Here is a 26,684-nt window from a genome sequence, read left to right as displayed (position 1 = left end):
TTGCAGACATAAATGGAAACAGTTTGTATATACCAGTGAAGGATAACACTTGAAAGACACTTTGGATAATGGCTCCATCAGATACTTGATGGCTGTCGAGCAGTGAACCCACTCATATCACTTTCCCTGTGGTTGTAAGGTTAAGTGTCTCTGGTCCAAACACACTGGGAAGGTGTTGAGTTACAGGGAGCTGCAGCAGCGATGTGATCTCTTGGTGCTTTTGCCCTCAGAGACAACAACAACCTGCAACAAGTGAACCGCAGGCTGGAGCGCAAGGTGAAGGAGATGAAGATTCAGGCGGACGAGGAACACGTCAACCTGCAGAGCCAGAGAGACCAGGTAGACACGTCTTTTAAACACAAAGTTGTCGGGAGCAGCCGACTTGACTTGTGATTCAATATCTCACTTCTGTGAACTCTGCAGCTGACTCAGAGACTGAAGACGGCGAAGAGGCAGATGGATGAGGCGGAGGAGGAGATCGAGCGTCTGGAACACGCTAAAAAGAAGCTGCAGAGAGAACTGGACGAACAGATCGAGGCCAACGAGCAGTTTCATGGCCAACTGAGTGCACTGCGGAATGAGATGAGGTGACCACTGAGTTTCTGTGTTTAATGTAAATCAAATCACATTGTACTTTAACTCTAGTAATTGAATATATATATATATATATAATTTATATATATATGTTGTTTTTTTTGCATTAACAGGCGTAAGAGGAAATCACCTCCTTTGATTAAGGTTGTGGAGGACGATGTGAACAATGTGGATGACTTTGGATCTGACTGATTGACTGACGTGTGATAGCAACAAAATGCAGTCATTTCTGGACTTTATGAAGGGGCTTTGGACTTACTGTGAAGAATCACTGATATCATAATTCAACATAATTCTATTAACAGCTCAGGTGTGATTTCATAATGTTTCCAGTTGTGAATAGCATGGCACCTTGCCAAGGCTGACCTCTTGTGGCAACATATGTAACTACAGTATCTGACAAACATGTTTTTCAGTGCAACAGAGAAACTGGCTTGAAACTTATTTACTTTTACTAAATTGATTAATTTGTTCCCTAAGTTATTCGTTGTTGTTTTTTGGTGTGAGTTAATATGGTGCAAACTGTAAATCTTAAACTAATGAATAAATGTATTAAAATGCAATCCCAACATTCTCTCATGTTTATACACCAACTGTAAAGTCGTGGTAGATGTAGAAGTATTCAGATCCTAACTAAAAGTAACAATACCACACTGTGAAAATGTTCCACTAAAAGTAAAAGTCTTGCATTCAAAACGTAAAATTATGTAAGTATTAGCGGCACAATGTACTTCACTATAAGTACTCATTATCCAGAAAATGTTCCCTGTCTGTTTCTTATATCTGATGTTTCTGGATTAATGTTACTGCTGCATTAATGTGTATGTAGCATTTTACTGCTGTAGATGTTTATGGTTGAACTAATTTTAACTACTTTATATACTGTTGTTAGTAGCTAGTTTATTCTACAGCAATGCATCATGTTCTATAAAATCATCATATGTTTCTAGTGTTGCTGTCCTGTGGGAACCACATATCTCTAAAAATTCAACATTTCATGAGGTCAGAAAAACAGCCCTGTTTTCAGCTTAGTGAAGATGCATTTTCCAGCTAATCCAAGGGTACGGTGTAAATTGTTAATTTTGCTCAAGAAGTGGGAGTATTTTCTCAATACATAAAGGAACATTTCAAACCTTCATTAGAAAGATCACCAAATCAGGAGATACATGGTTTTCACTGGATAGGAAGCGTATGAAAAATTGTAATCTGAAAATTAAATAGTAACTAAAGCTGTCAGACAAATGTAGTGGAGTAAAGGTTACAGTATTTGCCTCTGAGATGTTGTGAGGTAGAAGTATAAAGTTGCACAAAATGGAAAAACACAAAAGTAAAGTACCTCAAACTTTTACTTAAGAACAGTACCTGCGTTCTTAATTACATGCCACCACTGATGACTACACACAGAAATAAAGAAAACCTGATTTGAATTGGTGTTTAATGGAGTACAAATCACACCTGTCTATCACTTGGCCTGTCGTCTGCTATGAAACTCTTTGTGTTGACGAGGCTGACGAAGGAGTGTGATGGTTGTACAAATGGATCAATGATCTGAGCTGAATGGCTGCAGTCGGGTAGAGGTGGAGATTTGACACGAGAGCTCTGATCAACTCCGGAGATTCACACTGCTGAACATTTGGTAGTTTTAACAGCATTTGGCACAGTGATACATGGAAATACAACAAAAGCCAAGCATGAGGCAACACTGTGCTCTCAAACATGGAATACTCAAGGAATTCCTGGCAGAATTCCTGGGGACATTTGTCTTGGTTGTAAGTAGCATTTTGTATATATATATATATATTACTTTACACTATATATTTGCCTTAAAAGTTGTTTCAAGTCTGACATCTTGTTTAGTATTGAGCTCCAGACTGCTCAAGCTTGTGTTCAGAACTGTTCTTGTTCCATATATGCTCTTCATTATGTTATCTTGTTGTTGTCAACTTAACAGATGTCAGTGAAAAACTGTTGTTCGCGTCCTTTCTGTTTTTCAGTTGTTTGGCTGTGGCTCAGTCGCTCAGACTACCCTCAGTCGAAACACCCTGGGTGAGCCTCTCACCGTCCACATTGGCTTCTCTGTAGGGCTGATGATGGCAGCGTATGTTGCTGGTGGAGTGTCAGGTAAATGTGCTTCTAACTTCAGCACCTAGTTATTTATTTCCACTCAGGTAGAACTTATCTCACATGAGCTGCCACACCCCACTCAGAGTGGCTGATATGGTACAGCATGTGCAATATAATTTAATGAATACTTGTTAATGGATGTTGCTGAGATCAATTTCCTACTCTACTGGGTACTGGTATGTTGTCAAATCATCTGAAAAACATCAGTTTTAATAATATAGTTGCTTGTTGTTTGCAGCTTCTTTGCTTCATTTGATCTGCTGCTTTGTACTACAGACAGTAGTTAACATAGACAACCTGTGCCAGAATACATAAACAGTCTGACACAGCTCGCTTGTATCTGTTGTAATGAAAACGTTGTTACTAGTGAGGCTTGCAGCTTGTAATAATATAACTTTACGGCTTCCTGTCCAGCCATGTGCAACCTCCATGGCTCCAGTGTCAGCAGGAACGTGCCAGCTCTCTGTCCAGATTCAATGAATGTGGTCTGACCATTGATTTGTTAGTGTTAGTGCACAACCTCTCTGGGGTCATACATAACCCTGGGCACTAAATGTCCTGCAAACTCCATTGATCATAGGCTACGTTCATCTGTCTCTGACAGAGACCAGACTCCAAACGAGACTGCTTGCCTCATCTGAGCAGCAGCTTCTTCCAATTTTACATCAAAAGGACCAAATAGATTACATTATAGAAAACATGGAAGACAGATTGCCAACTGATTTTTAATATGCTTTTAAACAATTAAAACGGGCAGGATGTAAGCACAGTTTGATGAAAAAAAAGGAACGGAAAAAAGCCGCTTTTGTTTGTTTTTTGACTTATAGGTTGAATTTCTAATATGTGACCATTATTCTAATTGTGAACATACATAACAAAACCTTGCACCGCCCCAGGTGCCGCTCCCCTTCTGCTGCCCCTTGTAAATGTGACAGCTTCGTTAATGATGGAGAGGATATTATGGCGGCCAGCCACCCCCACCCTCTGCGCCCCTCTCTCACTCTCTGCTTTGTCCTCTGTCCCAGGGGGCCATGTGAACCCTGCAGTGTCTCTGGCCATGGTGATTCTGGGCAAACTGAAGATCTGGAAGTTTCCCTTCTATGTCATCGCTCAGTTTCTTGGAGCTTTTGCTGGAGCTGCTGCAGTCTTCGGGTTATACTATGGTGAATACACCTATGCTTTATTCCCTTATACATGCATATTAAACCATAACAGTTGTTAATGATCTCCAAAAACTTAGATCCTCCCAAACTTGAAAAAAAACTCTTAATGGATCCCTGTGCACAGTTACAATATGTATTTGTCCTCCTCACAGATGCTTTCATGGACTTCACCAGTGGGGTTCTGTCAGTGACAGGAATCAATGCAACAGGTCACATCTTTGCTTCCTACCCTGCGAGATACCTGTCGGTCCTCGGCGGCTTCATCGATCAGGTGAGCTCTGTGCACTGTGACCCAATGACCTACCCTCTACTCTGCATCGCCACTCCCATTCAGGCTCTAAATACTGCAAAGTCTGACAAATGTAGCTAATGCAAAATTGATTGCCCCATTTAGTCTGCGAACACCCCGTCTTTTGCTTAGTTTTGGGTCTAATGACCCATTTCCTGGCATTCACTGGAAGGTCAAATCTATACTTAACACCATTTTCCGTCTTTTTAGTCTGTGCAGCGATCCAAAAATAACACTTCTACCAGCTTAAAACTGTTGAAAACCACATCAGGTGAACCAGATAAGTCTAATCAGTGTGACTGTGCTTATGTTATTGTTTCCTTTTGAATATCTGTGTAACAGCGGTGCTGCAGGTTGTGGTCATTAAATACTTTTTATTTAAATAATTAATGGCAGTTAAAACCTAGATTTGAAACATTAAGATCAGACTTACTTGTTTTAATTATATCTATCTATATGATACATATATGATATAGCAAATGTGATATTAATGTAGTCTACTCAATACAGCCAATACAGGTTGATTCTAGGCATTATATTTATTTTTAAAATATATGATATTTACACAAAGACATTCACATATACTCAGATATACATGAATGTAAAGTAAACAGAAATGTGTGCAGGAGAGGTAGGAAGCTAAGAGCTTCTCTCTTAAAAACGCAAGGCGATATAAACACAATAACAAGAAATACAAATAATCAGGGAAAACAAAATCAATCAACGCTGTAGTTGTACCTGCCTAAACTCTGCTGTTTATCAAACGAATGGCGTTCTGCTCCTGCAGGTGGTGGGGACAGGTATGCTGGTCTTGTGCATCCTGGCTATCATTGATGATGAAAACACTGGAGCTCCCAAAGGTGTGCAGCCACTGGCTATTGGTCTGATCATCATGGCCATTGGTGTGTCCATGGGACTGAACTGTGGCTACCCCCTCAACCCTGCCAGAGACCTGGGACCCCGACTGTTCACAGCTGTAGCAGGATGGGGCATGGAGGTCTTCAGGTACTACAGCAGAAGACGACAGATCAGGATTTAAAAAAAAAATACATCTGATTAAAAAATGTTATGTTAAGTTTTGTACCAGTTTTCAATCAAATACACTATTAATGCTATTATACTCTGTGTGGGTCTCTTGGCAATGATCAGACCTTAGAGAAATGACCCATCGTTTAAAAAAATTGATTTATTAGTTGTAATGTCATATGAGATAATGCTGAGCCAGGAAAATTGAGAACTATAAAGAAACATGGAATAAATAGATGTTACATCTGAAGAGAACTGTAATTTTATCAACCTACATAGTTAACTCAGTAATTTTAGTGTTAGACCTGTTGATTAATGAATTGTAATCCTAAAAGTAGCTAAAAGTCCATAGTGGCAAAATGTGAATTGCTATTTTTGAGAGAACCAAAACAAATGTTATTGTTTCATTTTCCGCAAAACAATGTTTATTTGTTTGTATTGTTTATATAAAGACATGCATCCAATCTTTATTAACAAATTAATTCAATCCAATAATAAACTGAGACAGTTTAAATTATGACACATACACTCACACACACACACATATATATATATATATATATGCCTGCCTGCTGAGCTGTTGACATGAACTACGCTGTTATATAATGTCACATGCACTTAACAGATGCAGTCGATGCTTGTGAATGATCCAGGGACCTGCAGTGGCCTATGTGCCTGCTGCTTGTGAGACTGCCAGAGACATATTGAACTCTTTCCTCTTATTCCTTTGTATGCTTCCCTTTAGCACTGCAGACAACTGGTGGTGGATCCCTGTGGCAGGGCCCATGGTGGGGGGCGTGGTCGCAGCCGTCATCTACTACCTGCTCATTGAGCTGCACCACCACCGTGACGAGCCTGAGAAGCCCCACGAGGAGGAAGACGAGGAGGAAGACGAGGAGGACGAGGATATCAGTCTGAAAGACAAATATGAGATGATCACCATGAGCTAAAAAAAACAACAATAACCTCCAGGACTAACTGGTCAGAATCCGCAGTTTTACTGTCAGTCAGGTGAAGAACAATCCAGCACAGCTTCGATCTGTAAGGACAGGTTTCCTCTTGTTAGGGCTCTCTTTGGCAAGCACGTAATAATAGGATAAGCTGTAACTCTGCTGCTTGACTTTATGCTCTGCAGAGACAAGCTTTTCAATTCAGTGTCTACAACATTAAGAGCATTTATGGGTAAAAAACTTTAGGAAAATAAATTAGGAAATGTTTTAGAACAGCAGCTAAATAAGCACTGCGAATATTGGTTTGGTCTCTGCTGTGGGTAGAAATACACAAAACACGCAGAAAGTTGAACCGTCTTTGTCAAATACTGAACCCACCATCCAAACCAATACTTTTTATGTTTCATGAACACAATCCCAGTCCTGTGTGCTTCACATTGTTATGATTTTCATATATATTCTCATATATATGTAAATACTGTATATTATAGATATTAGATACAAAATACCCTTTGGCTCTATTCACTTGTAAACGATTGGTACTGGACTAATAGTTTTACATGCCAGTTCCTTTTATGTTTGCTCCAACTTTCTTCAATGGTTGTGATGACATTATCTTTATATTCACTTAAAACCTTTTGGGATTTTGTTTTTTGGTTCTAACTTGTAATTCTTTTCTTCGTTTGCGAGCCTCCTGTTTATTATTAATATTTGTATTTTACTCAGTGTTGTTTTGTCTACATTAAAGTTTCTACAAATAGCAATTTCATAATAGATATTTCACTTCAGGGGCTTGTATCACATACTGCATCATCTATTACATTCATCACTGAAAACCGCAGTTAAGGTGACTGAGTTTGTTGATATAATGTTCCTCTCAGCATTTACATCATTACATAATATATATCCTCATACATCCTTTAAATTGTTGTGTAGGCCTTAATAAACAATGTGATAAAGTGAAAGAGGACAGTAACAGCAGACATGAATCTCACCAGCAGTGCAAGTACATTTATTAGGCCTAAGATTGAACACCTTCACCGACACAAGAGATGGATCATTTAAGTTTAGTTGTTAGGATTGCAGAGGATGATTACACCTCACAGTGTCAGCTCAGAGCATTATGCTGTAAAATATTTCCTGTGCGAGCTGATTACTCTAGTTAGTGTCCTTGTGCATATCAAAGATGATCTTAGTCACAGTGGGATGTCTGATTTGAACTCTGGCAAAAACTCCACTGAATTCAAAAGTTTACTTAGTGACTCCACAAATGATAAAAAAAAATCTCATTGGAAAATCCAGAAACTATGAACTTGTGGGTATTTTCCATTTCAAACGTTTAACTGCCGGAGACTGAAAAGGTTCAAGGTTTTAAATTTCCACATCACACCTGTATATGTTGCATATTGAACCATGATCAACTCCCGAACAAGTTGTGATGTCACAAACTCGTATATACTTTAGTAACTTTCTCCCTTAAGTAGAATTTAAAAACATGCATTTAGTGTCAAACTCTGCACATGCATGCTACTGCTTAGTTACTATAGCTTTCAGATTTATAAATCGGAGTCAGAAGAGTGGAGTAGAAGTATACAATTGCATATGTGGATATACTAAAGAAGAGTACAAGTACCTCAAAATAACACAACTCCACTCTTCATGCTAAGTGTCAGAGACAGGGTGAGGGTCACTGTCTGACACCAGGGCCAAGCCAGTCTGGAAGAGAAAACAGCACAAGAGTACCAGTACAAGAAGCCACCACATCCTCGGAGTGGAGAGGTATCTGACACCAGCCTGAAGGTCAAAGTAAAGCTTGTCATGTATACATTGCATGATTGCATTCATGGAGCAGAGAGGAAAATCAGTTTGTATAGACTGACCGGCTGCTCAATAACAATACATGTGCGTGTGATTCTCGTCTCTCACCTACGGGCCAGGCTTTGAATGATGTGGGGGACAACATTACTGTGCTGATTCAGCACTGACGGTCTTCTCACCATAAAAAACAGTCTTCTGAGAACGTCGTCTGTAAGAGTTTGCATTTGTGTGAAATCCCATAGACACACCGAGTAAGTTCAATATGAGGAAAGCTCCTTCCCCAAAGCAACTGAGACCTTCAGTTAAACTGATCTATTAATATTTTGTTGTCTAAAGGTTGTTTGAATTTAATGAAAGACTTGATCTGAGAATAACAGATGGGGTTTCTTATAGCTGGTAGCATATTGTAATGATTAGTGACTTTCATTTCATTAGACATACTAACCATACTAACATAACTATAATCTATGAAGACTGACTGTGGGAGCCTTGATAACCTAATGGGCCTTATCTGATACTTGACAATGAACTGGGAGTTATATTCTTTTCTACCACTGTGTTTCCATTCTTTGCTTTGCTGTGATCAGGGTCAGCTGCTCACTGGAGCCAGTGTTAGCCACCACTCAGTTCAGTCTGGGTGCCACTCACCAGGCCGGTGCCACTTTTACAATCATGCTTTGTCACTGCACGGAGAGACAAAAGGTGATACTGCTCGCTTACCGGCTGCGATGTCAGCTCCTTCCTGGGAGCTGAAAGTCTAAATGTAGCATACTGACCAGGGTTAGTAACACTGTCCTCTCTGCTAGGACACTGTTTCAGACAAGGAGTGACATCAGCTTGAAGAGAACTGAGAGAAAATGGTTTGTGGAACACAGCTCATCGCCTGCATTATCTAGAAAATATTGAACCTAAACTCTTGTTGTGGGTGACCGCGCTCGTTCATGTCACAGCCAACGACTGCAGCTGAGGATTCGCATTGAAAATCAATAGCAGACCACATTCCATTGCATGTGCAAATGCCTGCTTCCAGGATCTGACATACACTTTCCAATGGTTGTTGCATCATCAAACACACTCATGAGGAAAGAGTCATCAAGAGGTATAGGCGATTAATATTAACGCGTGTGACAAACACATGGAATAAAGTGCTTGGCTGTGTAGGACATTACAGCACGCTGTCATGTGAGTAAGGAAAATAAGTGGCTGCATTTCCTTCTGCTAAATTCACTCAAATGAATAGAGCATTACAGAGCCCATGTATTATTTGGAGTTCCTAGGTTGAAGTAAACGACGGCTGTAGTACTGTTCGATGGAAACAAATGAGAAGCTGCATGAGGCTTTGTGGTGCTGATGTTGGTGCCTCACAGGCTGCTCCAAAACCTTCACCCACAGCAGCAGCTGCTCCCTCTGCTGTGGACGCCCCCATACTGCATTGAACAAATGTACTTTACAGGAACTGTATTTTCCACAGTACATTTTAAATTAAGGATACAGGTTCCATAGCCACAACACTAGAGGAAAGGCAAGTTATCAAGCAAACATCCAACATTTGTAAAGTTCATCTGAATACAATGTAATTAATCCTAAAATCCCCTTTTCCGACCCCACATTTCATGATCATCCAGAATTCAAAGATAATAGAACATAAAAAATAAAACATGAAGATGATATAACTCTGACACACAATTAGTATTAATAACATCTGATTCCTTCATGCAAAAAGCTGGCCATATACATACATACTGTGCACTAATGCAGCTAAAATATGGTATCAAGAGGGGTACGCGAGTGACTTAAATTGTATATCAATAAAGTTGGGGGACTTGCGAGAAACAGATTACATTTTTAAGGATTAATTGAGGCTGGTTTTCAGTTTGAGACCTTCAGGCATCAACAGGAAAAAGTGAACATAGTTGAAGGTATCTGACTGAAGGCCTGCCTCAGTAAATGAATATTTCAGACTGTAGCGCGCAGATGTTTTTCCTATGCTTCTTTTTACCGAGTGTGTAAAATAGTCAAAATAAAAGCAGCACAAGCACAGCACCATTCCTTCCCGTTTACACCAGCTTGTGAAACATGCTTTGTGTTGTACATTTTAAGCTGTTGAGTGGTGCATTAAAACTCTGTATATTCACAACTAAAACTGCAGAAAACAAATAGACAAAGCCAGAGAGCACACATGACAGACAGTAAACAGGGGTCCATTTTATTTTGAACGAGTCTTTTAATTAATGCATTTCAAGTACTCCAAAAATTACATCTCTTTGCACAATACAATTTGAAATATTTTTTTTTTTTAGTAAAAATGTTCAAAGTGAACAAAAATTTCCGATACTGTATAAAACACAGTGAACATTAAAATAAGACAGTAGTATTACTTTTTAATCTTGTGTTCTTTCGGCCTACATCACCTACTACATTTCAAATCAATTTGGACATTTTCAGTGCACGTTTATCTAAAAACTTTTTTTGTTACCAAGACTACGAAATTAAAAGAAAGTAAATTTACAGGCATTATTCTTCTGCTCTTCTACCCAAACCATGCCACAGGATAACAAAGACAAAAATGAGAATGTAACATTAACTCCATCACCCTGATTTGTTTTTAACCATTGACGGTGGTGGAGAAAGGTACCATAAGCAAACTCCATTTCAACTAGCACATAAGAACATAAATAACTTAGAAGAAAGGAAAGTTTGTCACATATGAACATCTTTGAACAACTTACTCTGGAATCTGAATACAAAAAATTAAATGGATGTATCAAAATGTAATTCTCATTTTCAAATGAAATGCAAATTTTTCGAAGTACTGTACAAGTTTACATGTAAATTCTCTAGGCTTCACAGGCGAGATCCAGCCTAGAAGATGACGCTTAAAAAGAGCTCCATTTTGTACAGACATGAGAAGTTACAACAACCGCTGACCTGCCTAATTCATCTGCCACGTGAAATTAACCATTGACTGTGAGACAAATTGTTTTCAATGTCCCCTCCAGAGCACATGTGTGATTATTACAACCATCAGGATAGTGTTATATTATATTAGTTGTGGTTAGTATTGCATGCATTCAAAAATAAAAATGGCAGGATAAAATTAAGACAGAGCACAAAATAAACTTCCATTGCCGAAAATATAATGCAAAATGCCCGAGGCTTTTTTTGTTGTCGTCTGTGCCAGACTTTTCACCCAACAGTCAATCGGTAGGTGAAATGGTTGCACAGGAAATAAATCCTGGGATTTTGCACAACATATGACCACATCATCATATCCTCTCAGTTAGTGGTATCATGCCATCACTTTCCAAAATACCCCTCATGCTATGCTGCAGCGAGGGGAGGAAGAAAACACCTGAGATCACAACTCCTTCATTTGTTCCATTTAAAGTGGCTCCAGAAACGTTACAGGTGCGTCCTGTATTTTATAAAACCTGTGCACAAAGATCAGCTGTATAAAGTTTTATGGCACGCTGATGTAAACTCACACTGAGGCCTGCACTCATGAGCTCTTAAGGGGATTCAGTCCATGATAGAAATCTGATCAGGAGAAAAAAAGTGAGTTTAAAATAAAATTAAAAAAATGAATATCAAACAGCCGCTTGTCTCCGGTGAAACTAGTGAACACACTGAGGAATGTGTGACAATACTGCTGCATTACACTGCTCTGTCCGTGTTTCAGGACAAACATTAGTACCTGTCGAAGTAAATAGTGTTGAGTGACATACAAATATTACAGACCTTGGTCAATTAATAGTCACATTTAACAAATGTGTCTGCATGCCCACATTGAAAAGTTCTTAGATTTGCTATCTGAAGAATAACAGAATGATTTAATCTAACAATTTCTTTTTTTTGTACATCCACACCGGAGTCATTTTTTAAATTTATTTCAACACTCATGTAAACTAGCTGTAACATGACACACTCTCACTTCTAAACTAAGCCACGGCAGCCTTTCACTTTCCCTTCATATCTGAACAGGTAGAATCATCATCAGCTTCAGTTAGTGGTTATTCATTCTTCATAATCAAAATCGGTAAAAGACAAAAAAAAAAAACTAACAAAAAAACAAAATCACACACACACACACACACACACACACACCGAGATGATCTCCCCTTTCTGTTCCCATGACTCTTTCACTCCTTCAGCTTGTTACACAACATGAGCAAAATCCGATTTTAGCTAGACAAAAAAAAAAAAAAGAAAAATGAAAAAAAATGAAAAAGGGGACCTTGAACATGAAGGCGTGAAAAGTGGAATATCGTGACCTTATTGTTCGAAATTCAAAATCTAGCAATTTATCATTAGTGAAAGAGATCCACCTGATTGGACGACTGTGAAGAGTACTTGATGGCGTCAAATCCCCAACAACAACGTCCAAGGAACTCATCACAACCATCACGCCTTCAATTATGTGTTAAGAGTCCTGAGAGCACTAACCAAAAAATAAAAGAAAAAAAGTGAAGAATTACACATTTACAGTAGAAGAAATAGTTTGTTTTCACTTATGATACACTAAATATGTACAGTCACATGCAGGAGACTGTCTGCACGAGAGACTGGAGCCTGTGTCTTTTGCCGTTTGACATGTGTAAATCACAAAAGTGCCGCAAATCCCCACTGAGTGTCTCTCAATCCTGGCAAGAATGGCGAAAAGAAAAGCACAAAATTCACCAGCAGCCACGGGCTTGTCACTCAAGAAGACGTTGCAAAAAAAACAAAAAAACAAAACAAAAAAAAACAAAACAAAAAAACAAACAAACACACACATCACAGAATGTACTAAAGCTACACATGACTCCTTAACTCCTTGGCACTCCTTACAAAAAGAAAAGAGAAAAAAAAGGGTGGAAAAAGATGCTAGATCGCACTGCATTGGAAATGGCTGATGGTCGAGTCCACTCCACAAAGAGCCAATCGAGTTGCTAGATAGTGTTTTCTCTTTTTCACGTGTCTGTTTTGTCTGTAGATGGAGGATATGATGATGACTAACAACCATGTCAGGCTTTTCTTTGGATGGAGTGACGCTTTTGTTTCCCACTGTAGGCACAAGGAGGAGCCAAGGCATTGGGCGGGGGGGATGCGGGGTCTCAGCGTCTCATCTGGCCCATCTGATAGTTCTCTCTGGGCTGACGGTGGTGCCTCTGGGGCTGTGCCTGCCGCGGAGGCTGCCTCTGGGGCTGCCGCTGGCCGCCGTGCCCGTGCTGGTGGGGGTGCTGAGACTGGTGCTGCACCTGGGAGTTAGCGTGCTGTTGCGCTCGCCGCCTCTTCAAAGTGCCTGTTAGGATAAAAGCAGTTAAATTAGCTTGTTGAAAGACAGACTGGCTTTACACCGAACTGAACCACACCTAGTGACGCCACTGGTGCCTACAGTGTGATAACCAGTCTTTTTCTGTTTTTTGACAAAAACAGAAAAGACAGAGCCTTTTTTCGTTGCTCAAGCTCTTAATCGGCCAGTAGACCTGACTCACAGTGTGACGCAGGACGACCGTTTCTCTCTCACTTGTCATCTTTCCTCAGCCCAAAATCACACAGGGTATAGAGGCCTTAAACAGTATGGCAATGATAGTTTAATGGAAATACCATACTGAATAATTTAAGTTGCAATAAGTAAAATACAAGAAAAAAATAAATAAAAACAATCATATGACACTGTTCACATTCACAGGCAGTGGTGTATAGGTATGGGATTAACAAAGTACACAGTGAGGTGATAAGATCACTTTATTTTGGTTGCAAGACTGCAAACATAATAATAATAGTTATGCCCATAATAATTTGGGCCTAATAAAAAAAAAAAGTTTTTTAAAAATTAGGTTCAATGCTAAAAGCCTATAACTGCTTTCAGTAAAGAGCTTCACAAACACTGACCACTGTAATCCTTACTAAGGATTGCATGCATTTGAAATTGTAAGCATTTGATCCAATTCCACTGCTAATCTAGTAACAATTTGATCACAAACCTATTAAGGCAAAAAAACAGATACTATCATTTCAGTATTTGGTGTAAGACTTGATTAACATACCTAGAGTTCTGTTTAATGTTTTTATTAGCTGAGGTATGTAAACTTCTTTTTCAATTTATGCAAGTGGCTTAACGGATTTAACAACTAGGACATTTTAATTTCAAGGGATGGACACAATGTCACAAACATCAATGTTATGATTAATTTACTTTGTAAATCTCTGGACTCACCTGGAAGTGGTTTGGGAGGGGGAAGTTTAGGATTACTGCTTGGTGTGTGCACACTACAGATCTTAATGAAGCCAGCCATGAGCATGATGAGGGCAATACCCATCAATAGCACTGCCCACCAATGGGCCTAGAGAAGAGAATGAAGCATAATCAATACAAAAACACCTCATAACAACTAATCAGAATCAAGAAGCTGATACGTACCACAATCCACTCTGCAATGTTCTCATAGAGCTCTGGGTTGAAGATGGCCTTCTTCAGCCTGGCCAGGGGCCCGTCTGCATCTACCAGGCGGCACTTCATGAACACGTCGCAGTAGCCCTTGAAGTCGTTGCAAGGCGAGCCCGCTGGCAGCGTGGTCACTTTCTTATTGAAGAAACGAGCCAGACGCTCTGATCCTGTGCTGCTGCACGTGTTGGGATTCACTGTGGAGGTGACCCACAAAACACAATTCAAATGACAAAAGACAAAATCTCAAAGCACGTTTTATTTTTGAAAAAATTTGTTATAAAAAGGTGGGGGTAAATGACTCACTCTTCTCCATGCAGCACACGTGGCAAAGCTCAGTTTCATCCTTGCCATCTTGGCTGGCACAGGTGCATGCCTCAAGCCCATACTTTTCACAGATGGAGCCAGAGCAGCCCTGCGGGGGAGGAGCATGTGGACAGGCGAGATCAGACACTGACTGGTATGAATATATAGTTGCTATAACAACCACTTCTTCCAGGTGTGAATTCTTCAGCCACTCACCCCGTTGAGGCAGACTTGAGTCTCTCCATGGCAGGCGGTGAAGTTAGCCTTGGGCTCAGAAGTGGGGCACTGGGCGCTGACTCCGTTACACATGCCCTGGTGAGCGCACTCAGACTCCTCCCGGCACTTCTCATTCCGACCCTTGTAAGAGCACTCCGAAGTACAACAAGGACCCTGGCTGGGACTGGTGAGGGAAAGAAGTGTTCAGTCAAGAATGATCACAAATTAGCTGGAAGATCTTCCTATTGAAGCATGAAAATGGTCAGGCGAACAAAAACGGAAGAATAACATCCACATCTACCTGCAGACTTTGTTGGGCTTTAATTTGCACTTCTTGTTGTCAGCCTGGTTGGCGTCATAGCAGCACTGGTCCCTGCACTGATCACTGTAGCCGCAGTCACACTCCTCTCCTGGCTCCACCAGGCCGTTTCCACAGATGGGCTGGCCAGACTCTGTTTGGGGAAGGAAAAATTCTGAGTCTGGTCCCCAAAAAGTGGAATATTTTGTTTCATACTCTGACTTCTTGTAGTGAGGGCTAAACATGTATGAGAAATCAGACATTTACTGTGAAAACTGTGTCTTTATAAAACCAAACAAATATTGTTCTGAAGAGAATAAGTTGCTGCAATAAACAGGGAATCAAACTGTTCTAAAAGAGACAGACCCTCGAGAGAACTAGATGCCACATTAAACTCAGACAGACACTCGTCAGTTTGTTTGAGGAAAGTCAAAAATGTAAAGCAGTAATGTACCCAGTTTCTGAAAGCATACACACAATATCTAACATTTCCCAGTCATTTCAGCTAAGACAGACATGCATGAGACTTTGAACAACAGCATGTGCAGAAGAGATTAAGCTTTTTAGGCATGCCAATCATATGGTAACAGAGTGACTTGAATGTTTTTGCTATGCCACTGATTTGACATTGGTATTAAGCTTGGTGCTTTTTCAAAAAAAAAAAAAAAGGGATCACAAACCAACTATAACTTTCACGATATGCCAAATACTGTCAGTAAAAATAACACTGGACTAATTTCAAGATTGCTTTTCAAAGCCAATACCTGCCAAAATGTTGGTGGCATCTCCATTTGCCCGAATGAATTCACTAATTAGGGAAATGGGGTTAAGAACTCCTACACTCATCACAACAGTGAAAGCAGAATACGCATGATGTGGTGTGAAATTACAAAACCTCAAGCCAGACAGTGAAGATGAAGTTAAAAACAGTGAAACGTACCGACAAAGCAGTTGCTTCTCTTTTTTTCCAGGACCTGGCTGATGTTGCGCACACTGCAGATGGAGAACTTATTATTGTTGAGCTTGTCTCCTGATGTAGCTCTTGCATACATGATATAATTGCCCTTCTCCTTCTTGTCTTGGCTCTTGGATTCTCCTGGGGTGCATTCAGATCCTGAGTCGTGCTGAGAGCGAGGAAAAAATAAAAATAAAGAAATAAAAAAAACAGATCACAGGTTAAAAGAAGGGACAAAGCGTACAGGCCTAATAAATTCCTTCTATCCGTGCATAAATGTGGCACAGCTAAGTAACTCACCGGGGAGCCAAAGTTGTGTCCTACTTCATGTGCAAACGTGATATGGGAGACTTTTGGAGGTACGTGGGAGGCATAGTTCTGTACAGTGATTATACCAGTGTTGAGAGACTTCTTTTTTCCGTCCGAGTACAGCTTGCTTTTTTCACAGATGCCTCCGGAGCTCCCTGGGAATGAAAAGCACAAGCTGGAACAAACCTTCCAAACCAAAGCTACAAAAAATTAAGGATTGTGCTCATTAAAGAGGGGGGATCTGATTATTGCCATGATAATGTTTCAATTAATGTCCACATGACATAATGCCTTACTTCTAAAACATAATGAGGCTGATTTATCAACCTGTTTATAGTACATGTTAAATATAAAAAAAATAAAAATAAAGTATCCTCGCCGGCGGGAGACACACAACCTCCCCACAGTTAATTGAAGATTGTGCATTATTTTAAACATCAAATTAAGAATGTAGCACAGAAAACATCTTAGTTGCTATTTCACTTTACCACATCAGTAACAGAGTGCAACCAAACCTTGGGGAATGACCACATCTGCATATTGTCTGAGTTGATATTTGAAGCTGCAGTTGGTTCTCATAACAGTCTGAATCAATCAGTATTTGCAATCCCAAATACCACTGACACTTTTTCTTGTTGTAGCTGCAATGTACAATCCAGATAAGTACAATTAACTTATACTGTAAATTAGGAATGCTTTCCTAGAATAATCTTATTTTCAACCAAGATTGGGTGTCCCTAATGATAATGTTCCTACAACCCAGTACAAAGAATACAACGTGTTGTCTACTGGTTTAAAAACGTTACGTTTGTATTAATATCTTGCTTTCAAAAAAATAGGAAAGATTTTTTGCAGTTGCTGATCACACATGACACACCAACAGTACCTGAAGGGGCTCCCACCCAGGCCAAACCCAACACCCCGTCATCAAAGTCTCTGTCAGTGAAAACATAAGCCAAGCAGTAGTCATCATGGTTCTGCTCCGAGTTCAGCTCCAGGAACTTCTCCACCCCGATGTTGGCAAAGCGGAACGGGTTGGACCTGTCCCTCTCATCGTTGGTGGTGTTTATCTACACAAAAGGGTGATGATGAGCTCAGAGGGAAGAAGTGGCCAATTCTAAAATGTAAACTTAAATAAAAATATAAAGCCAACACCAGACTTACCCTGATCCTTTTCACCATGAAGCTGATGTTGCGAATGCCCATGAAGTCTGTGCCCTGATAGATGGCATCAATAGCTTTAACATGACTGGAGATCTGAAAGAGTAAGACATAATGAGAAAAGCTTCAACCACCAGTGTTGAAACACATTGCCAGACTCAATCCAAACTGTGTGCAACCTATAACAAGGAAATATCGTTCTCATTTTTCTGCATAGCATACTGTCAAATTGTTTTAAACAACTGTGATTTTGTTTGTGCCATATCCGTGGGTTGACCAATGTTTGACTAGTTAATAGGGCTGGGCGATAAGGCCAAAAATGTTATCATGATAAAGAAATTTCATATAATTCGATATCTATAATTATCACAGTAAATGTCAAATAATTATTTCTTTCAAGTTTAAAGACTGATTTTTGCTCCTAAGTGAAAATTAAAGAACCAAGATCGTTAACTGTGCGGTTAAACGTGACAAACACTTGCCAAACAGTGGATCACTTCACAAATCTGAGGTAGAACAATTAAAATTAAAACAATTATGATCAAATCTTTTTTCAAAAAATATGATTAGTAAATCTTTTTCAGTCCTCAACAAAATAAATATCTCAATAGAAAACTTAAGCCCTAATTCATTTGTGAATTAAATCAAACATTTGACGATATATTGAACATATGTTATATTGTTATTGAGGGAAATGACATTGCGATATTTGTCATGATTGTTGTTAGACATTTTATTTGAGGAATAGTTTACAATTTTGAGACATTTTTTTACGGGCTTTCTTGCTGGGGGTTAGATGAGACGATTCATTTCACTTTCTTGTCTATACTGTAAATATGAAACCAGGCAGCCAGTTAGCTTAGCTTAGCATAAAGAAAATCAGAAGAAAGACATCAGAAAGAGCTTTAATGCCATGTAGTTTTTTTTTTAACACATACAAGGAATCTGCTTTGGAGAAAAGGTGCTACGCTAAAGACTGGAAACAGGTAGCATGGCTCTGTCCAAAGGTGACAAAATACAAATACATGCACCTCTAAAGCTTATTAACTCACATACCATTTGGTAAGTTTTGTGTAATATTTAAGAAAAGTCAAACTATTCATTAAACATATCATATTTCTAGGGGAATTATACTTGCATGGACACTGGCTATTTGTTACCATTTGTTCTCTGAGTTTTAAATTTCAAACAAAAAACAAGGCATTACTGCACCTAATTCAGAGAGATTTAGCTGTCTGTTCTATGATCTATTGTAAGTATTTGACTCACCCCTTGCAGTGAGTAAGATGTGTAATTATTCCAATACCAATTTGCCTTTATACTCTCTCCAACAACGCCAGCCACAAACCCCACATACTGCCTATGTAAATCTAATTCTAACGGCGCCACAATAGCATGTGTCAAGTGAGTGACTGTGATTGTGTATCACCTGAGCAATGACAGCCTCTCTGGTCTTGTAGTATTTGTAGAAGAGGTGGTCAGTCTGAATGAAAAGCTGGCAGGTGTTTTTCTCAGCCTGGGCCATCCTCTTCTTCCTCAGCAACACGGGGTCATTAGAGCCCACCTCAGTGTGGAACTCCTTGTGTGAGCAGCACAGGAGTAGGAGAGTTAAATAAAACATATATAGCATTTTCAAAACTGTGGCTAAATAAGTAATGCCCAGTATTTTTAGGCTGTGGATTTTCAGCTGCAGTATGTTCAGGAAGTGCAACTCTGCTGAGGAACATGTGCTGTATATGTCACATATGTTGGGAAACAATTAATAAGGACAAAATAAAAAATTAAGAAATGTTTGGTTTGGGAAACACAGAAAAAATATTTGTCTGTCTTAGGAAAATAGGCATAACTTGAGAAAAGGGTTAAAAATCTTTTGTGTCAGGGTTAATTATTTTTGACTAGTCAACAATACAGTTTCCAAGCGGTCTGTAGTGGTCACTTTTTTCACAGAGATTTAACATTCAACATTTCCATGGACATATGCCATTTCCTATGTTTTAACTTTTTTTTTTGCTGACCTCCAGTAGTTTAACTTCTCACTTTGCTGCAATGACGTACAGGTGAATGAGCTGTATGAAAATATCAGCCTTATTCTTTCAGCTCGGCTGTGTGTCGGCGTTTCCACATTAAAAAAGACTGAATAGGTGGTCATTCCACCTCACTTTAAAGAACTTCCCATCACTTCAAAAATGAGATTAATTTATTCGACACACTCAAAAGTGTTCCAAACATTGTACCAAATTAACTTCATAAAGCAATGAAACGAAAAATCCATTCATGCCCTAAATTGTGCTCAAATAGTGGTTGAAAGACTGAATCTCAACATTTACGCTACTGAAAACTCACCTCAATGCCTGCGCCCACATCGCAAAAGGTGGGGCGGAATATGACTAGTCTCTGTGATAGCCTATAAGATAGCTACTAACGTAAAAAATAATTAGCCTACGTTCATATTAAAAATTTATTTCAATACCCCTACCAAAATGCTCATAATATTCAGGCTCACATAAGAAAAATGAACCCCATTTATTTTAATGGACTTTATTTTACAGACTTTGTGAAACGGACTGGGGAGCAAATAAAAAATCTGAAACACATTTCAGAGCAGTTAGTAGGTTTACTGTAAAAACCTGTACAATAGCGTAAGGCTTTCAGTCTCTGTAGGATGATATCGCTATAACCTACAAACGCTTCACTGTAGCAAACATGAAAGCAGCCTATAAAACAGTCTGTGGGATTTCCTACAGATGGTGATGTCACTTTCCAAGAGAGTTGATTGGTCAGCTCCGGAGCAGGTTAGCCGTTCAGCTTAAGTTACCATTGCGATCTACCCCGGTAACAGGAAACCGGGCATCAGCGCACACAACCCCTTATTTAAAAGTAAATTATAAAACTTTCAGCAAAAAACCCCATCTTTTTACCTGCCATTGAGGGGAGCTACTAATTACTTGTGTAGACATCCATCAATTGAGCTGAGAGAGGCTATTCTCACCAGTCAATATAACTTCAAACTGCACACATAGATTTAACAAAAGGCATCCATGCGTATCTCTGACCCTGACTAAGTAGGACAATTTTAATTGTTTCCCTAAACCCAAATTATCCCCTTTAATAGATTCTGTAAGGGTTTACTGTGGTGTTACTGTGGTGTGTGGGGGAAGTTCACCTTGGGTGGCTTCTCTACGGCAGAGGCTTGGTACCTCTTCATCCTTTCAAACACTGAGCTATCAGCACAGCCTCCCTCTGGGCCGTACTTGTGCGGGTAGTCTGAGTGAGAGAGTGAGACAACACTGTTAGGATTATGGGAGACAATGTTAGCTACTTAACCCCCTGAGTCACTCTATTTCTGGCACTATTCATGATCAGCTAATGGATGTACTTACACGCCACTTGAGCCTAGCTTTGCTATGTGAGCTGTTACTTTCCTGTCATTCTCATTAGCGATTCCGCTCACATTTCTGTTTAATTTGCCCCTCAGCCACCTACTATTTGTACACACATGATTTCAAATTAGGGGGTGCCAGTGTAGTGATATAAGCTTGGTGCTTACTATAAAGTACCGACATTGTAAAAGCTGCTAAAATGAGCCAGTAGCCTGAGAGAAAGATCATGTTACTCAGCTAATGAGCACCCTGGGTAGCTCTGCTCCCTGGAGGGAGATCACACCAGTCTGCTTCCTTTAGCTTAGTTGCCCTAACCTTGCACTTTCCCGATCACACATTTACATAAGCGTGCATCCAATTACATACACGCGATGATCACAAGAAAACTGTTGGTCAAAGTATTTGACCACAAGTTGCTGGGGACTCACGTATGTCGTCTTCGTGATAGATGACTGAGTGGAAGGGCACGTCTTTGGCCCCCAGGTATCTCTCAGCAGGCTCCACGTAGTAGGTGCCGTGGTAGCTCTGAATGAAGCCCTCAAACTTACCATCCACAATGGAGCCATGAGTCAGGGTACCTTTCTCACCTGGGAACACAAATTATAGTCAAGTGTCAGAGGATTCAGACAAAATCAGGAAATCATCTTTCAGAAAAACCTAAAACAACAGTTTGAAAAATGCCATGGACAGCATTACTACAGCAATACATTAAAACAAATACATTCAAATGAGAATGGGAGGCTCTTACCGTAAATTTCTCCAGTATAGATATGGGAGGTATCAAATGGAATTTCTTTTCCTGAAACCTCCACCTTCAAATCTTGGGCAAACAAGTTGGTATCCCTCTTCATTCGTAAATTAAAATGCCTGAAAACAAAGAAATGAAACTATAGGCAACAGGGAAAAAAAGGACATTTGAGTGTGATGAACATTGGAGTTTGTTTCAGTGATGTCCCAAAAGTGATATAATTTATGTTACAGTGTGTAAGGCTATGGATTTGGGTATAGATCCCTATTTGGCCTCACTTTGGGAGGTAAGCAATATTCACCCAGCCTTTAAAAAAAAAAAAAAAAAAAAAAAAAGGAAAATGCAAATGGAAGGAGAAAAAAAAAAAAAGGGTGAAAGGAAGGGCATGTTTTGGCAGAGAGAAAACATCTAAGCTGTTTTCTGTTGCAGAAAGGGAACTGCAGTCTTCATCTTGTAAGAGAGGGAACAGAAAATTAGGACATCTTGAAACAATGCAGTTTTTTGATCAAACATATGGCAGGGAAACCAAGATGTTACAGTAAACCTTGGGTTTCATGTAACACCTACACAGTGCTCTTATTGTATACTCGTATTGTGTGTAAGTCACAGCTATGTAGGCCTGCATACAGCAGTTAAATTAACTGCAAGAACACAGACGCATTTGTAAACTTTAGATCAGAAAATGGTGGTCAAACTTGACATGATGGCACACAAGTCTGGTCTTGTGTGTGTACCAAATCTGTTATGACATAATCTCAGGGGGGAAATGTGAATTAAAATTCTACCCGAGAACACATTCTTGCACAAAACCAGCAAGCAGAAGGTGGATGGGGTGCTGCAAATTAAATGAAGAATGTGAGCTGTGTCTCATGCTTGGTCATGAATTGAAGGAAGCTGAAAGCAAAAGAAGCTGACACATTCTTGCTTTTCAAAGGAACAGACATCTTCCTTCATTGTGTTTGTTTGAACAGCTCGTATTGTCTTCTTCCCTATTAAGGAGCATCGGAGTCTGGGAACAGCAGGCCCTGCTACAGGCAGGACGATAAACAGCCTTTGCCAAGCTCCCAGCCAGATGGTCTTGACTATGTCATGGAGAGCGTTTCTATCACCACACCACCTCTTCAAAATGCTGGATGGAAGAACCATCACGGAATATATGTAGCTGCTCATCCATCTATGTGTCCAGCCATCCATCTAAGTACATCCATCCATCCACTACACCTTGAGGGGGTTCCCACCCAGGTATCAAGCGGTCAGACACACCCTGGTAACACCTGATCCTTCACTGGGCTAACTAACATACACAAACACGTTAACAATTTTTACCCAACCTGTGTTTAGATTGTGGGAGGAAATCAGGACAAATCTACGCTAGGGCCACATCTACCAATCAATCAAAAAATGATATTGATTACTCTGCCGATTAATTTACAATTATCTAGTCCAAACTAATGTCTAAAATAGCTTGTTCAAAATCCAAAATTATCAGTTTACTGTCACATTAGAAAAATAAACACAGCAAATCCTCACAGCTGTGTAGCAGGAAATAAGCAATGTCTGGTATTTTTGCTTGAAAAACAACTTGAACAATTACTCAATTTTCAAAAGTAGTTCATTTCCTATCGATTAATCAATGGATTAATCGTTTTAGCTCTAATGGAGACCATAGAAACTACACAGTAAGATCTAAGGCTGAAATTTAAAATCTATCTTCACCACACAACCAATGTGACGCCCTTGAGCAGGTCTTTCATTTCATACAACAGGATTAAATGTAAACCTTTTTCAATCACACTGCAAATCTGTGCTATAGCTGACCTCCACCTTTAAATCATAAACAATGTAGGCATATGGGATGAGCTTTGAGAACCTATAAACCCCACAGGTAAATAAAGAGATAGATGAGACATAAAAATAGAGCTGCAGACAGAAATTCCCTTCAGGTTAATATCTAGAAAAACAGACAAACCTTCCATGGGCATGAAAATCTAAATGAAGGAACTTGTCTTCATGAGAGAGTGCCCTCTTGGCTCTCTGATGCTTGCTGTCCACAAGCTCCGTTTCGTAGGACAGGCCTTCATAGTGACGGATGTACTTGTTCAGGGGATTTCTATAGTGTCCTGAGTGAAAAGAACAGAGGAACTCCTGTTATCAGCAAAAACAGAAAATACAAGCCTTATGAAACTTGATGAAATGCAGAGCCTTATAGAATCACAGTAAATGACAGCTCCCAAGTGGATGGGAGGGATGGATGCAATATTAGTGTCATTCATTCTAGGTTGTGTATGTACATAGTATACAGAACTGGACAAAAAAAAAAAAAACATATATATATAACGTGCGCATATAGATGTGCTCATTATACAGAAATATAAGAAGATTATAAAAAGGTAACATAAGAATACAACCTACATATAAAGAGTCTAACCCCGAAATGTTGGGGGAAAAAATACTAACATCCAAAGCCATATGTTTGTAACTGCCTTGGTACCACAGTGCATCTGTCACACTGAATATTCTTAGTAGATAAAATAAAACGCTTCTTTTGTATGCTTAGCAATATATCTCAAGCATTAGATATTCTCTTTAAAAGGTAAAGTATAACAGCTGTGTGTTAGAGTAAATAACTGAGGCATGGTCCATGTTAGGATTATTTAGGTGCCCAAAAAAAATGGTTGATCAGGCAGACATTCGACAAGCAGGATTAAAATGATGGAAATTGACAGCAAACCAGCATAGTCTGCATTTTAAAATTCAGCTGCTAAAATCTATTTAAGTCAAATGGATGCCAGTTTTGGAGCTGTGCTCAAGAATAGCCCCCAGCATCACAGGAGTATTATTTCACCACCAGAAGAGTGGGTGGTGGGTTCGAAGGAAAAGAGATTCTCGAGCACCTCCACCCGTTTCACCAGCTGCTTCACATTCAAATACAGTATGACAAACTCCATTTTAAGAAAACACAGTAATCTTGTTTAAGCCATTTAAGCCCTTCTGAAAGTCACTGTGTTTTCAATGTTTACACAGTAGACTAAGCATACTCTTTAAGATCAGATATTTGCCCCACAACATATACACCAAAAGAAAGTATTTTCAGTAAGTACAATGTAATTAGTCCTGTCTGACTAGTACGGAATAAATTACAGGATTCACTGTAAACATAACAAAGATGGGTAAGTATACCAGCTTTCTGCTAGTACTCTGTTCATGCGCATTATGAAATATTTAAGTGCCAAGATTAAATTTAGGCCATGACTATTACTCTACTATACTGAAATATCTTAATTTCTCAAGGCCTACTAAAAAGACAATAAACACTGACCAAAAACAAGTATGTCAAATTCTTAGGTGATCCTTCAAAACACCACAAGATTGATAAAAACTGCGTGGTCAATCGCAGTCACATGCATCTTTTGATTTTAATTTTACCACGCGGCCCTATTACGTGAAAAAGTTATGACTGTGACTTTTGACAGTTTGAAAAGGGATCAATATTTAAATTAAAAGATATTCCCATCGCCAAACTTAAACATGGAGACTATTAAGGAAGTGAATGTGGCTCCTAAGTAACGTTAGCTAATTAACTTACTGGTATAATAAGCACAGTAGCAGTAAATTGCAGGTTCATGATGCCAAAAGATGCATCACAAGTACAGCATACGGGGGAAAGCAATTTCGTTTCCCAAATACAAACAATCACACAGACGAATTATTGCCAAAACATTGAATCCAGTTATTGCGGCGAACAGTAACATTACGTTAAATTACAGAACAGCGAGAACAGCACAACACATTGACCAGTGACAACAGTCAACAAAAGCATGCCAGCAAACCTTAAAACTTGTGTCATATAAAATGTAATCGCTGACACCGTGCAGACGACATCATGTCAGTGGCAAATGTATTATTTTCGACAGAAATCTTAACGTTAGCGGCTAAAGTGTTAGCTAGCACAAAGCTAACGGTCCGTTAACACAGTCGGCATCCCCGTCTTCTCATAACAATGGCTGTCGGCGCTATTCGCACGATAACAACAAAACAGAGTCAAGCCTGACAATAAAAACGGTGACAACACACAGAAATAACTCAGCGACATCGGTTTATTTCAATCAACTGCACGAATCCAAGTAAGCTTTTGCAATATATGTAATTTGTTAGCTTGAAGTAATACGGCAAAAAGGGTGCAGTCCTCTTCATAACAAGCAGGCCCTGCTGATCCCTCCTGTTAGCTAACGGGCTATCATCCTTTCTGCTCATTTCAGCCGCTGCTTCATGGATTCAACACAACTTGTAAGGTTATCTCAGCGAATGCCTCACTCACCTTGGGTGTGGTTTAGCAAGTACACGAAGAGGAAAACTTGAAGAAGCAGCATATCTGACAAATCCATTGTTAGAACATTGATACCGTTTTCACTTTATTGTCCTACTTAGATAGGCGCAGACGCCCTGTGTTTATTGCACCTTACTCTTATCGCCCCCTCTCTCCGGCGTCATGACGTCAGACGCAGAGAAGCTTGGCATCCCTTCCCCCAAATGCATCATACAGGCCTGCATACATTACAATACAGGCACAGCACTAACTGCCTGGTGTAGTGTCATGTATGCAATGTCTACATGTTTTCCACCATTACAGGCTCACTCGAAAACAGGAAAATAATAATAATATATATATATATATATATATATATATATATATATATATATATATATATATATATATATATATATATATATATATATATATATATATATATATATATATATATATATATATATATATATATATATATATATATATATATATATATATATATATATATATATATATATATGTAAGTGTCCACACCATAAAAGTTCTTACTTTTTTTTTTTTTTAAACACACCAAGACAGTTCAATGAAAATGTCTTTGAAACCATTACATA

General features: G+C 39.3%; 3 protein-coding genes across 4 annotated transcripts in view; 2 read left to right on the top strand and 1 right to left on the bottom strand.

The window, feature by feature from the left end:
- LOC119894009 (cingulin-like protein 1) overlaps positions 1-1,157 on the top strand; it is a 12,602-nt gene extending 11,445 nt beyond the window's left edge. For both annotated transcript variants that reach the window (XM_038706488.1, XM_038706489.1), the window contains exons 17-19: positions 231-339; positions 424-587; positions 708-1,157. In XM_038706488.1, coding sequence (XP_038562416.1) covers positions 231-339; positions 424-587; positions 708-786 — 352 coding nt within the window. In that variant the 3' untranslated portion in view covers positions 787-1,157. The remainder of the gene's footprint in view (positions 1-230; positions 340-423; positions 588-707) is intronic.
- Positions 1,158-2,261: 1,104 nt separating this feature from the next.
- Positions 2,262-6,862, top strand: LOC119894010 (aquaporin-9-like). Its single transcript, XM_038706490.1, has 6 exons — positions 2,262-2,363; positions 2,589-2,715; positions 3,744-3,881; positions 4,034-4,152; positions 4,958-5,183; positions 5,950-6,862. The coding sequence occupies exons 1-6, from the start codon at positions 2,262-2,264 to the stop codon at positions 6,144-6,146; spliced, it is 909 nt and encodes a 302-aa protein (XP_038562418.1). The 3' UTR covers positions 6,147-6,862.
- Positions 6,863-10,149: 3,287 nt separating this feature from the next.
- Positions 10,150-26,243, bottom strand: LOC119893471 (disintegrin and metalloproteinase domain-containing protein 10-like). The gene is made up of 16 exons (XM_038705656.1): positions 26,083-26,243; positions 23,734-23,884; positions 21,765-21,883; positions 21,445-21,603; positions 20,800-20,900; positions 19,066-19,215; positions 17,640-17,732; positions 17,362-17,545; positions 16,467-16,630; positions 16,152-16,335; positions 15,215-15,365; positions 14,914-15,097; positions 14,698-14,806; positions 14,368-14,588; positions 14,164-14,290; positions 10,150-13,245 (listed from the first exon to the last, which is right to left on the bottom strand). The coding sequence occupies exons 1-16, from the start codon at positions 26,147-26,149 to the stop codon at positions 13,058-13,060; spliced, it is 2,352 nt and encodes a 783-aa protein (XP_038561584.1). The 5' UTR covers positions 26,150-26,243; the 3' UTR covers positions 10,150-13,057.
- Between the last annotated feature and the right edge of the window lie 441 nt (positions 26,244-26,684).

This window comes from Micropterus salmoides, unplaced genomic scaffold (assembly GCF_014851395.1).
Source record: "Micropterus salmoides isolate LMB-PRFRI ecotype aquatic unplaced genomic scaffold, ASM1485139v1 Ms_hic_scaffold_8, whole genome shotgun sequence".
NCBI classification, from domain to species: domain Eukaryota; kingdom Metazoa; phylum Chordata; class Actinopteri; order Centrarchiformes; family Centrarchidae; genus Micropterus; species Micropterus salmoides.
The sequence above is the reverse complement of the archived record's forward strand: the minus strand, read 5'-3'. Positions and strand labels throughout refer to the sequence as shown.

What these genes read in the sequence shown, in the direction of transcription:
- LOC119894010 (XM_038706490.1), top strand. Translation starts at nt 2,262, where the DNA reads ATGGAAATACAACAAAAGCCAAGCATGAGGCAACACTGTGCTCTCAAA. An exon ending in TGTTGCTGGTGGAGTGTCAG is followed by an intron (nt 2,716 to 3,743) that starts GTAAATGTGCTT and finishes CCTCTGTCCCAG; the next exon opens with GGGGCCATGTGAACCCTGCA. An exon ending in TCGGCGGCTTCATCGATCAG is followed by an intron (nt 4,153 to 4,957) that starts GTGAGCTCTGTG and finishes CTGCTCCTGCAG; the next exon opens with GTGGTGGGGACAGGTATGCT.
- LOC119893471 (XM_038705656.1), bottom strand. Translation starts at nt 26,149, where the DNA reads ATGGATTTGTCAGATATGCTGCTTCTTCAAGTTTTCCTCTTCGTGTAC. An exon ending in GAGAGGCTGTCATTGCTCAG is followed by an intron (nt 17,733 to 19,065) that starts GTGATACACAAT and finishes TTACTCTTTCAG; the next exon opens with ATCTCCAGTCATGTTAAAGC. An exon ending in GACACAACTTTGGCTCCCCG is followed by an intron (nt 16,336 to 16,466) that starts GTGAGTTACTTA and finishes CCTCGCTCTCAG; the next exon opens with CACGACTCAGGATCTGAATG.